Here is an 11,794-nt window from a genome sequence, read left to right as displayed (position 1 = left end):
CAAATGAAATTGAACTGAATTGAATTGCTACATTCTTTAAACTACACTCATTTAACACACATATAATCAAATTACAAACAAAAACTGAGCCTTCCTAAGCCACAGCCATTTTTGCTCTGTGCTCAAATAACAGTTGAGCAAGCCTCGGTCAAAACTTTGTCCAACTTCCTCCTTTCCTGTACTTGATATAGATAGATATGCTATATGCTAGGCTAATCTATGTTGAAAAGACAACCCCATTTTGAAGATGGTTAAAAGATAAAAGTGACTATATTTTTTATAGTCACATCTTAAGTTAGCTAGAAAAACGCGAGCTAAACTACATCAGTCATTAGCTAGTGAGCTATTATTTTGCAAAGTACTAGGTAACTAATCTACATGAATTCAGTTACAGCTAAAAGCTAATGTTAGCAAAACACTAGATAATTATAATATACTATACTATATACTATAATAGCTTATTTACATTATCATTATTTAAATAGCTAGCTAACATTTTGCTTCCAATAGCTAACTTAAGATGTGATTATATGTGTGTCGCCCACGTCCATGTGTATGTGGCCGCTTTGGGGAATACTATATCAGTGACAAGAGACTGACTGAACACCGGAACTGACAACATCTGCAGACCAAATCCACTTACAGCATCCAAAGGAGGTCAAAGGTCATCAATCAAGGGTCAGTTGATGGAGGACATTCACATCTGAAGGCGAGACTTGATGACAACTAAGCTATCTCCATGACAGCTGAGCTCCATGCACAGATAAAGGCTGTGAAATGTGGTTAAAGGCCCCAAAAAATCTAGTAAGTGGACCTTCAATTAAGATTTTTTGGTAAACATTTTGGCTTGAATGAAAGGCCATAACCTTGAGCCAGATAATCTTTGCAAAAAATTGTTTTCATCCAAATAATTACTCATGTTTGTTCTTACTCCTTAATCTGTGTCTTGTGCTGCTCTAACGCGCCAATTTCGTAATCAATAATGATGGAAATGCAGAATTTCATTGAAAATTTAGCTTAAAATCTTTATGTCTTGGAATAAATATAGAATCAAAACAGATGAGCATGAAACTTGTGATCATGAATATACTTTCGCTGTCAGAAATAATTACATTTCAAAACATTAGAATTAAACCAGTCTGTTGCAGGACTACCCCAGACCCTCTGGAGCTCACTATCCATTTATCACAGAAGACATCATCTTTTTAATGTATTATAATAAACAAAGTACCAATGAATGATATGACATAAAAACATTCAGTAAGGCGATTGTGCAAGAGACTTTAAAACATTTAATAAAAGAAAAACAATAAATGGAGAGAAAAGGAGGAAAAAACAAACAAACAAATAAAGGGACACATTAAGAAATGATTTACGAATCAATAATGTGTTGTTTCAATGTTTCAAGTGTTCTTTGGGGTTCTATGTTGCTTTTTTATTTTTTAGCTTGACTAGAGAATTTTAAAATCGATGAAACTTTGGTTTACTATTGGACCTTTTCATTATGTATATGGGGTTTGCCCAAACCTCTCAACAGTTCGTTGTAGGATTATTGCTGGGACCCACCGATTGCTCTTGCTTTCGTCATCAACCCGGCGCAACCAACCTTTACTCCTCCGCTGCTATCTATGTCCCGCCCCCTTATCGCTGTAACACAAGTGATATTTAGTTTTTTTTGGGAATTCCTGTCATTCAATATAATTAGAAAAATAGCACAGGCGTTGATACAGTTTAAACTTTACCCCTCTGATATCGACTTGTATTGTAAAGCCTTATTCTACGCCTAACGTGACCAATTTCGTAGCCTGTCAGTCAATACCCCATCATCAAGCTAGGTTGAGACTGCAGAGCTTTTCCACGTCAGTGTGTTTACCAAGAGCAGATTGACAGCTGCAGCAAGGTTCCAGTTATTCCCTTATGGAGCAGTTTTTTGAAGAGTGAATGAATAAGCGGTGTTTGGGAACCTTACGTTTTAACGCAGTGGAATGTCCGACATTTTTAAGTGTGTCTTGTTGTCGTAGTGAACTGAACTTTGGTCTTCTTCATTCACTGTTGGCCGGCTAGCCTGCTAGCTTGCCGAGCTAGGCTAGCATTAGCTACAACAGGACTCCATCTTTGAAATAGCAGCCACACACAGGTAATATATTTATTTCCAGAGAATCAAAAGGTGTGTTTAAGTAGATGTCAACAGGCCTTTTCTGCTTTATTAAACCAAGGAAGTATGTTCTTATTGTGTGGCAGGACAAAGGTTGAAGACTCATCTAACTCCCCACAGCCAATTGACACGCTAGCTAGTTGAGCTAGGTAGTTAGCTGTCAGGTTTCTGGACAGGTAATTGGTCTCATTTATGCGACAGATGTCTTCCGTGTGTTGATGAATATTAACTAAATAGTAGAAATGTGTCTCCCCAATGTGTTTTTAGTGTGGTGGAAAGCTAAACTGCTAGCCTGTTTGCCTTTGAGTAGACGCTGCTGACCTAATCTAATTAGCCAGATAGCACCTTCCTAACTCACCTGACAGCCAACTCGCTACCTTGTGTCACTTGATTTTGGTGTATGACTGTATTCTGTTACTTACATTATTTACATAACGTGTATTGAGTGTGTCACCATGACTATGTTGCACGTGTTTCTGAGCTTTGGTATTGTATACATCCTCCTGGTTGTTATCATAAACCAACATGACCTACCAGCTGTCTCATATCTGAGAGCTAGGGAGGAAGTCCAGAGTTGACTCAACAACATGCTGTGATTCATGTGCTTTATTGCTAACCTGACTGTCAGCATCACCAGGAAAGCTCATTTCATGCAAAGACAGGTGTAAAAAAAACCCATCAGCTTCCATAAACACGTTTAAATCTAGATATCTACTATTCCAAACAGCAGGGAACCCCTTTGGCCCCTGAGCTGTCATTTAAATATAGTATATGGTTCTGATATGGCGGGGAGACATGTAAACACAGAATTTTAGATGCTTTTGTCTACAGTATGAATTAGGATATTTTCAGAATGAAGAAATTAGATTAGTGGAGACATTCACTGAAAGGCCCGCAGTGTCCAGATTGTAAGCCTACTACTGCTACTAGCTACTGAATAGTTAACAAATTCAGCGTTTTTTCATAGGTATTCAAGATTTTTTTTCCCAAAGTTGAAGTTTGCCACTACTGTTGGAGCAGCTGCTAACTGCAGTTTCTTCCCCATTTCCTAGACATCTTGGTAAAAGTAGTGTTGTATATAAAGTAAAGACAGAAAAGGAGAACATTGTTCACTTCTTTGGACAGCTTGCATTTAAATGTGCGCATACAGTGAGGAGACGCCGCCACAGTAATGGTGACTTGTTTACTTCCGGTACTGGATTTGTGTATAGTAAAATAATGGAAGAATAAGCAGGTCCAGTAATTCAAATATGGCTACCAGACTTTGTAGAATTGATCTGCTTTGGTATGTAAAGTACTTGTGCGGTATTCCAAAAGAACCAGCTTGAATATAATTTTACACCAACCATTAACAGAAGGGCCCTTATCACTAGTCCACTGTATTAATATATTTTTTTCTGACTGTTATGAACCTTTTTTAGTTATATTCCCACTTGGGAGCCCATTACTTATAATTAGGGCTGTGCAATATGACCAGAATCTCATATCCTGATTATAAATAGTTATAAGAGATAGCCATACATTTCACGATAAAGCACAATTTCTGTGACTTCAATGAATAAATAGTTTAAAATAACCACCTTTTATTACATCTTGAATTATATACCTGACAAATCATATTTGTATGTGTTTTTATATCGTTTTTCTCCTCTTATTTAGAACATTTGTGGGCTTTTTTAGTTAAGCATGTCACAAAATAAACGTCTGAGTTACAGAGCCATTCAGTTGTCAAACATTTAACCTGAACTTATTCTACTAAGTTAACCGTACCTGCTGTGTGCACTGTGCAGCTGTACAATATCAAATACAACATCAGGTCTGGACTCAACATCAGTGAGATTGGAATTGGTGGTTTAAAAAAGATCCCCAGTGAATACTCATTTATATGACAATATATATGTCTATATATGTTATATGTCTTATAAGCTATAAGCCTGCCGCCCTGTCCCTACATCCTAGCCTCTACCTACCATACCTTCATCCTTATTATGTTGAATAGGCTGCTTATCATGAATTTAAAAGAAGCTGGCTTCAGCCACACAGTCTCTATGCTCATACATCTTCCTGTAAAGTAAAAGTATTATCTGGCATGGCTTTCATGACACAGGGAAAAAGGTTAATCCAACCATTTTGAGGTATACTGCTTGTCAAATATGAACAGCCTGTTATTTTGATTCTGTTTGGTTATCCATATTGGTTGAAGGCATTGTTAAGGTTCACATGGAGATTTGCTGTTTGATTCTTAGATCATGTTTTCATTTGAGGGTGAGAGTTCATAGTTCGACTTTAAGCTTGACAACTTCATTTTCAGACACTCAGATTTTCATATTGGATATATTAAGTCTAAATAATTCTAATGTTTATCCATCGCTTAAAATGAATTCCATTGTATGACCGTGTACATGAAGTTGATTGGTTGGTTGATTGATTGGTAGGGTTTCCGCACACGCTCTAATTGTTCAGATTATCTGCCCCATTATGATGTCTGCCAAATAGTAAATCTGATTACTGTAATGGGTACAGCAGGTTTCTTATAATAAGCACAGCATTATTGATAGATATTTTAAGTATATTTACTTAAAGCCCCAACAAGAAACTTTCATTTAGTGGTGATTCTGTCAGCCCAACAAGCAAAAGAAGTGTTTAGCCTAGTTCACTCCCCTCGTTATATTGATTTCAATGGGGAATCCAAGCCCTGGTTTAAATTTCTGCCAAAACCAACCACCCCCCTTTTTTTCTCCTAGGAAAGCAGCATGGTGGAGAAGAATATCTACATTGTACAGGGTGAAATTGGTACTGTAGTTGGAGCTATCAAGAGGAACTCCAGATGGAATACCCACACTCCACTGGTAAGTTAAACAACTGTTATATTTGCTTATTTTAACTGACTTTAGGTGAGATTTATTAAAGATATGAAAACTGACAGGTGAATAAACTGCAGGTTAATTGGACAAACTACATCAATAGCGTCAGACTGATATTCCAAGGGTCAGTATTCCTCAGTTCAAAATGACTGATGGAAGTTGTACTTTATAATGACACTTCTCAGTGAGAATCACAGGGATGGCATTGTCATAAAGTCCTTAATAATGCTTTTTAAAAAACTACAATTTTTGATTAATTATTTGTATTATGTTGCAGTGTTATAGACCGAATTAAAATGTATAAAATATGTTTTGTTTGCCATTATAGTGCACATGTTGAGAAAACGCATTATTAGAAATGTAGAAATGAAGTAAAATGAGAATGCAGAAACACCTCATTTAAATATTCATCAGTTTTGCTTTGATCACTGCTCAAACATCTCTTGACTTAAGTCCACCTGTTGCAAATTCATGAAGCTTGTTAAAGGGCTTTCAAACCTTGGAGCAGCTTCCTTTGAAGCCATGCATGCATCATGGACTGATGAAATACTGCTGATAACTTATTATGCAGGGTATTGACCTGCTTCATCATACTATACAGTAAACAAAATGTATGCATGGAAGAAAAGCTAAAACATGACCTGTATGGGTCAGGAGAGGACAGCTATTATTGTCTTACAGTACTTGCAACAAATCCATACTTATTTGATGTTGGTTCTCAGCCCTAGTTGTATTACAATCATCTAATGGACTACTTATTTCAAAAAACTGCAAGAAAACAAGTCTAGAACCGAGATCTACTGCAACACAGTGTATCATAACTAATGCAACAAGTTGTCTGTCAAGAGGAAACGTCATTTCTGTTTTTATGCAGAATATACTTAGTGAAATAATAAACAAAACTCTCCATGCATAGACAGAAACAGTCAGCTGCTGGTAGGTTGCAGGACTATGCAGTTAAATATCAAAGTTAACCAAAGCACACTGGAATGACTTTACTGTGATTGTATTAGGAGCAACAGGAGCTACAGGTGAAACACGTTGTTAGCCTGTAGCTCCTTCAGGTTTGCTCAGTAAAATTGCATGTGAGCGCTCAAAGGTGTGATGAATAGGCTGAATTTGGGTCACATGACTTCCATTTTTACAAAGGTGAATGTAGATCAAAAAACATAATATTACACAAAATTGAAGACAAAAGAACAGCATGCTTACTGTCCCTCTACACCACTAAAATGCCAGGGCACTTAGTGTCTCATCTCTCCCCAATGATCCAAATCACCTGCAGAGAGATATAAGTTAACATTGTGTCACAGAAAAGAGTGCAGACCTTGTGCTTTAAGTCCATAAGGTTTAATTGTGTTCAGTACTGTACTATATTATACTGTACTGTACTGTACTGTACTTAATAAAGTACTGTGCTAATTACTAAGTATCATAAGTATCATATCAGATCCAACAACGCTCAATGACAAACAGTTTCTTAGATGTCCTCCACACTCTAGTCATGTTCTTTTAACGTTCTCTGCCCAGGACGAAGAACAGGACCCATTACTGAACAGCTTTGGCCACCTCAAGGAAATTCTCAACAACATTAAAGGTATGTGGGGCTGCATAGATGAACGTAGACCTAAGGGGATGGATGCAGTGGGAAATGGCTGTCAATTAGGGATTTTTGTCTTTCTGTTCCATGTTTGAACACAAAACATGTATAAACCTCAGCAACTCAGTACTTGACATTGCTTTCACAAAGGGGCTTTTTCACTTTTTTTTGTCTGGATAGTAAGTTTAATCAGGTATACTCTGAGAAAAGGTTTGGATAATTTAAGAAGAAGTTCCTAGGTGTCCCAGTATTGCTGTTTATGAGAAGACAATGAAGGTACTGGAGGTAGAGTCCAAGTTTCTCCGACACACACCGTGTTTTAAGTAGCTACTAGCTAGCAGTCCGCTACCTGCTACAAGAGCCATGTAGAGGGAGTGCTGCCGTAATGTTAACTTGTGATGACACTGTGCAGTGATACCCCTGTTGCCTGTAACGTCCGCACCAGAGGACAACTATTGCAAAAGTCGGCTCTGGTACCGAAATGAGGCACCATGATTCGGGCCAGTAGGCACAGTGTTCTGGTACCAAACTCGTGTGTTAATGCTTCATCTGTGACATGAAAATATCAGACTTCCATATAGTCAAAAGAACCAGTGTTCCGTCTTCATTGGAGCTGAAACAATTAGTCGATTGTCAGGAAAATAATCCAAAACTATTTTAGTAATTAATTAAGTCAAGTCAATTTTCTAACAAATATGTCAAGCATTTCCTCCTCTCTTTAATAGTACTTAGAAACTTTGGGTTTTCATCCATTGATTGGATTCTTCTAATCACACTATCACTCAGTGTGTTGACTGATCATTTGAGGGTGTGTGTGTGTGTGTAACTGCAGTGGTGCAGTGTCTGACAGCCCCCCCCTCTTGTGAGAGAAGCCCAAGCTGGCTCTGAGGACAATCCTGCATGTTGTCATGCCTTTGCAATGAAAGTCCTGGCAGCTTCCACAGCCCTACAGCTCCAGTTGTAGAAGTAATAAGCAATGGGAAAGATGCAACACATGGAGCTGCACAGTCTGAGCCCCCACCGCTGTTGCCTTCCTCCAGGGAATGCCTCTGCCACTGTGAGATGGACAGGCGCTGCTGGCTGAGGGGGAATCCACCACACTGGTTAACCCTCCTCTTTCCTTTTTCCTCTCTCTATAACCCGTTCCCCTCAGCCCTCAAATCACCAAAAGACGATGTTCCTCTGTTCCCTTCACTTAAACTGATTCCATTATACTTACTGTATTTGATGGAAGTGGAATATAAAATTTTAATATTTTTTAGGACATTTGCATGAAGTAATGAGTCCCTGTCAGGGATGTTGGAAAGCCTTGTTGCATCCTTAAGTCCAAATCCCCTGTGAACCCAGTCTCTCAAATGTTACATCCATGCCCTGATGAGAGACAAAATGGAGATCAAATAACCACAGCAGAGCTGGATTCTGTGCTTGACAGACTGATCAATTTGTTTTGTTTTTGCTGCAGCAGAACAACCTAATCGATCTCTGTTGCTGTGTCTCTCATACAGAAACACAGCAATATTTTGGTTGGAAGTCTTGTGGGTGGGCTGTTTTGCTGCTGCTTTGAGGTTTCGCAGCGGCGCAGCTGTCTTCTTAATGAAAGCCCAGTAATTCCATTCACTCTGGTGTATCTCTGCTCCCTCCAGCAGCAAAAGCCAACCAGCAGAGGAAATGTGAATTAGGTTTCTCTCCATCTCTCTCCTCTTATTTACTCTGTTCTCCGTCTGGCTGATGGTTTCACTGCTCTGGTCCTGTTGTGTTCTAACTAGTGATTGACAGGACCATGTGCCAAAGAGCCGGAGAGTAGTGCAGCTGGAAGTATATCATCTGCAATTTTAGTTGGGTAAATATAGCAGGGAGTCTTGTCAAGCAGAAAGATAAATTGTTCTGGGAAAGGAAGTGTTGTCTCTCTTTTCTGAAAGCAGGAAAAAAAAAAGTTTCCTTCAACCCCTGGAAAATGTGCTCCTCTCTCGACTCGCGAACAATGAAGGCACAGTTAAGAAGCCGGGCCAGCGTTGGACCATATGTCGGGATGCCTCAGCTCCACCTTGCTCAGTCAGCCAGGCAAATCAGTCTCAGGAAGCAGGAGCCTTTTCTCTGATTTAAATGGGATGGTTTGGATTTAGCCTGATATCTAATGCCCCATCCCTAACCTCATTAGACCCATTTAATTGAGTGCTTTCCACAGCTTTGCGGCCAGCATCTGTCTTTAAATGTGCACTGGCTGGTAAAAAGTGATGGGTGTGATCTGTCCTATAAAGGTTCTTTGGTTTTATACTATATATATATATATATATATATATATATATATGAGAGAGAGAGAGAGAGAACATATTATGTTTATTATGGAAAAATAAAACTCCTGTTTTTATTTTTCAGACAGATACAGAGTTGAATAGAGGTGGGTGAGATCTGCAGCCCCATAATATACGCCACACACATACTGCTGAGATTACATGGCATAGCGGACTAACCATCAGTTCAGTCTTCAATCTTTTTTTAGGGGTGTGAGGGTTCATGTAATGATCCCAAACCACCATTTATCTTTCTTATTTTTTGAGTTGACAGTTTTGAAGTTTGAAAGCTACAAATTTTACAATAAGAATTTTGACCATTTGAGCCAAGAACGTTGTTGTTTTTTTCCTGCTACATAAAAAATGTCCACCTCTGTACCGAACCATCATTTGCGTGTACCATTAACCCCATAAAATCTTTTAATTGTTAATTACACATCCTTAAATCCATAAATTGTTGTTATATGTTGTTCACGATTTGATATTTCTTTGAACATTATTATTTTGATTATTGTCATGACATTTTGAAGTCTTGTGGTATAATATGACGTAATCAGTGGTAGTTGGTAGGGCTGTTGTGATAACTGCAATAATTAAATACCACTACTAAATCTGGTATTTTGATGTCCCTGCCCAGGATTACATTGTTACACACACAAAAAAAAGTCACATAGCCTCACTCGCTCTGGAAAAACTCCCTACTGGAAACACCAGTATTCTTCTAGTAGAAAACACTGACTGCTCCACTAATGATCCCAGTTCGCCATAGCTGTGGCGTTAGCGTTCCACGGCTCGCCAGTGTTTCAGTTTAACAAGTGACCCTGTTAACTGGTGACTTTCGGGTGAATATGTCAGGTAACTGGCGACCCTATTCGACTGAAAGTGGAAAGTTTGATTTGTTGCTGCATGTAAACATTAACTCAAATGATCAGCTGCCAAATATAAAGAAAGTCTTGTCGTATTTGATGTTCTAACATCTGAAGTACTGTTTTGAACTGCAGATTGAGTCTTTGTCTCTTACCTGACATTGACAAGGGGTCTCTCCTGTGCAGGATTGTCATCACACAGACAAATCTGTCTCAATCTCTTGTTGAATAATTCTGTTGATTTATTTTATTGCCGGACTACACCTCAGAGAGTAAGAGAGCGTGGAGAACAGCCTTTCATTCTGACATACATTTTATTTTATCTCCTGCTTTTTTTTCTTCAGCTGCACCTTTTTTATGCAGAAGTCACTGAGCCTCAGCTTCTCAAATCTTCTATTCTCTTCTTCCACCCTCCTCTCCCATCAATCCCCTCCACTGCAGCGAAGGTCAGATTTTTGACAAGTCTGCAGAAGAAACAGTCTGCTTCTAAATCCCTTCATTTTTATTCATACAAATACAGGTTTAGAGCCCCTTGCAGCCCCCCAGATACAAAGCCAGAGTGGCCCTTTGACTGACAGCTTTCTCTTTTTCATCCAAACACTAACGAAATTCACAAGCACACCTCTAATTGACTCGAATCACCAGCACAGCAGCAGAGGTAGATATCAGGGGGCATGGCAGTGGATTTGTAGAATGAACATTGTGGAGGATGATTTGATTACTCTCCAGCTGACCTTTCCAATAATTATCCTGGTTTCCCCAAAGCAAAGCACAAAGCACAGCTAATATGGCATGGAATAGTAGAATTATGGCAAAAATAATATATTTTTAATCACGTAGCTTAAAGCTCATCACGTGCACTCATTTTTTTTATTTGTTGCAATAAAATGACTGCACTCAGTGGTGCGGTATAATGATACACATGTTTTGAAATGTTTTCCTTTTGTTTTCACACAGCCTAATCCATGTGTTACTGACAACCTCACTAATTCATCACATTTTACAGTCATGTCAGTCATCAAGAGAGAATGCACACATGCCGTTCCTTTAGCCCTATTTCAAGGTCAAGCACGAGTGTTTGTCGTCTCAGTCCCCAGCTGTGGTCAGGCTGGCGTTGGCGGGCCTCTGGGGATCGCAGCCTGAGCACTTGGGAACTGGCGGTGGCCTTTTACCCCCCTCTTCCAGTCTTTCAGCCCCCCCACCTTCCTCTTTCCTGCCACCTGATCTTCACACATATATCACTCCCAATTGAAGCAACAGAAGGCAGCTGGCAGAAGCAGAGGAGGAGGAACCATAATTCATGTCGCTCAGCCACTTATGCAAATATGTTTACTCATGGAGGCATTCTGAGCAAGGTATCTGCCTCACAGCAATTCTTTACATGTCTGCCACGTGGCCCTGGTGTCCCATAGCTTCAAGCATGAGATCATAGGTTAGATTCTCAGTTCTGCTGTCTTATTTTTATAATATTGTTAAAAGACAATAATAAGTTGGTGGAGTTGTCACTTACATTAATGCTTATTCCGATTTACTTTGGCTTGATGTTGTGCTCAGTTTATTTTCTTGATTATTCGTTTGGTTTATTTTGGTCACAAAATAATTTGTTAGTTGTTAGTATGCCCATCACACTTTGTTTAAATTTGTGTGTTCCAATGGCTTTATTTTTTTTCCAAAAACATTGTAAACCCAGCGATATTCACTTTCATTATTAGCGATTATTTTGTTGTAATATTATTGTGAAGGCTTTGTGTAATTCAGACTGCTCTTCCCAAGAGTACAAAAAAAAAAAAAAAAACTGATTTAAGGATTTAATTTCCCAGAAATCATACATGTTCATATTAACTTTCCCACTTCTTGGAACTAAATTTGGAACTAAATTTGGACATAAATTTCACATACGCCATGATCAAAAATAGAAAAAGAAATATCCACAAACATTAAGATGTTCATCATAATAATAATAATAATAATAATAATAATAATAATAATAATAATAATAATAATAATAACAATTTCAA

At 38.5% G+C, this 11,794-nt stretch overlaps 1 protein-coding gene across 5 annotated transcripts in view; it reads left to right on the top strand.

Moving 5' to 3' along the window:
• The first annotated feature begins 1,852 nt into the window (after window positions 1–1,852).
• gbf1 (golgi brefeldin A resistant guanine nucleotide exchange factor 1) overlaps window positions 1,853–11,794 on the top strand; it is an 85,860-nt gene continuing 75,918 nt past the window's right edge. For all 5 annotated transcript variants that reach the window (XM_035663158.1, XM_035663156.1, XM_035663157.1 and 2 more), the window contains exons 1-3: window positions 1,853–2,137; window positions 4,900–5,004; window positions 6,550–6,616. In XM_035663158.1, the coding sequence (XP_035519051.1) occupies window positions 4,909–5,004; window positions 6,550–6,616 (163 nt within the window). In that variant the 5' untranslated portion in view covers window positions 1,853–2,137; window positions 4,900–4,908. The remainder of the gene's footprint in view (window positions 2,138–4,899; window positions 5,005–6,549; window positions 6,617–11,794) is intronic.

The sequence above is a fragment of the Morone saxatilis genome, unplaced genomic scaffold, assembly GCF_004916995.1.
Source record: "Morone saxatilis isolate NCDOM2014 unplaced genomic scaffold, NCSU_SB_2.0 Contig19, whole genome shotgun sequence".
Classification (NCBI taxonomy): Eukaryota; Metazoa; Chordata; class Actinopteri; family Moronidae; genus Morone; species Morone saxatilis.
Note: the sequence above shows the minus strand (reverse complement) of the source record. Positions and strands in the feature narration are given on the sequence as shown.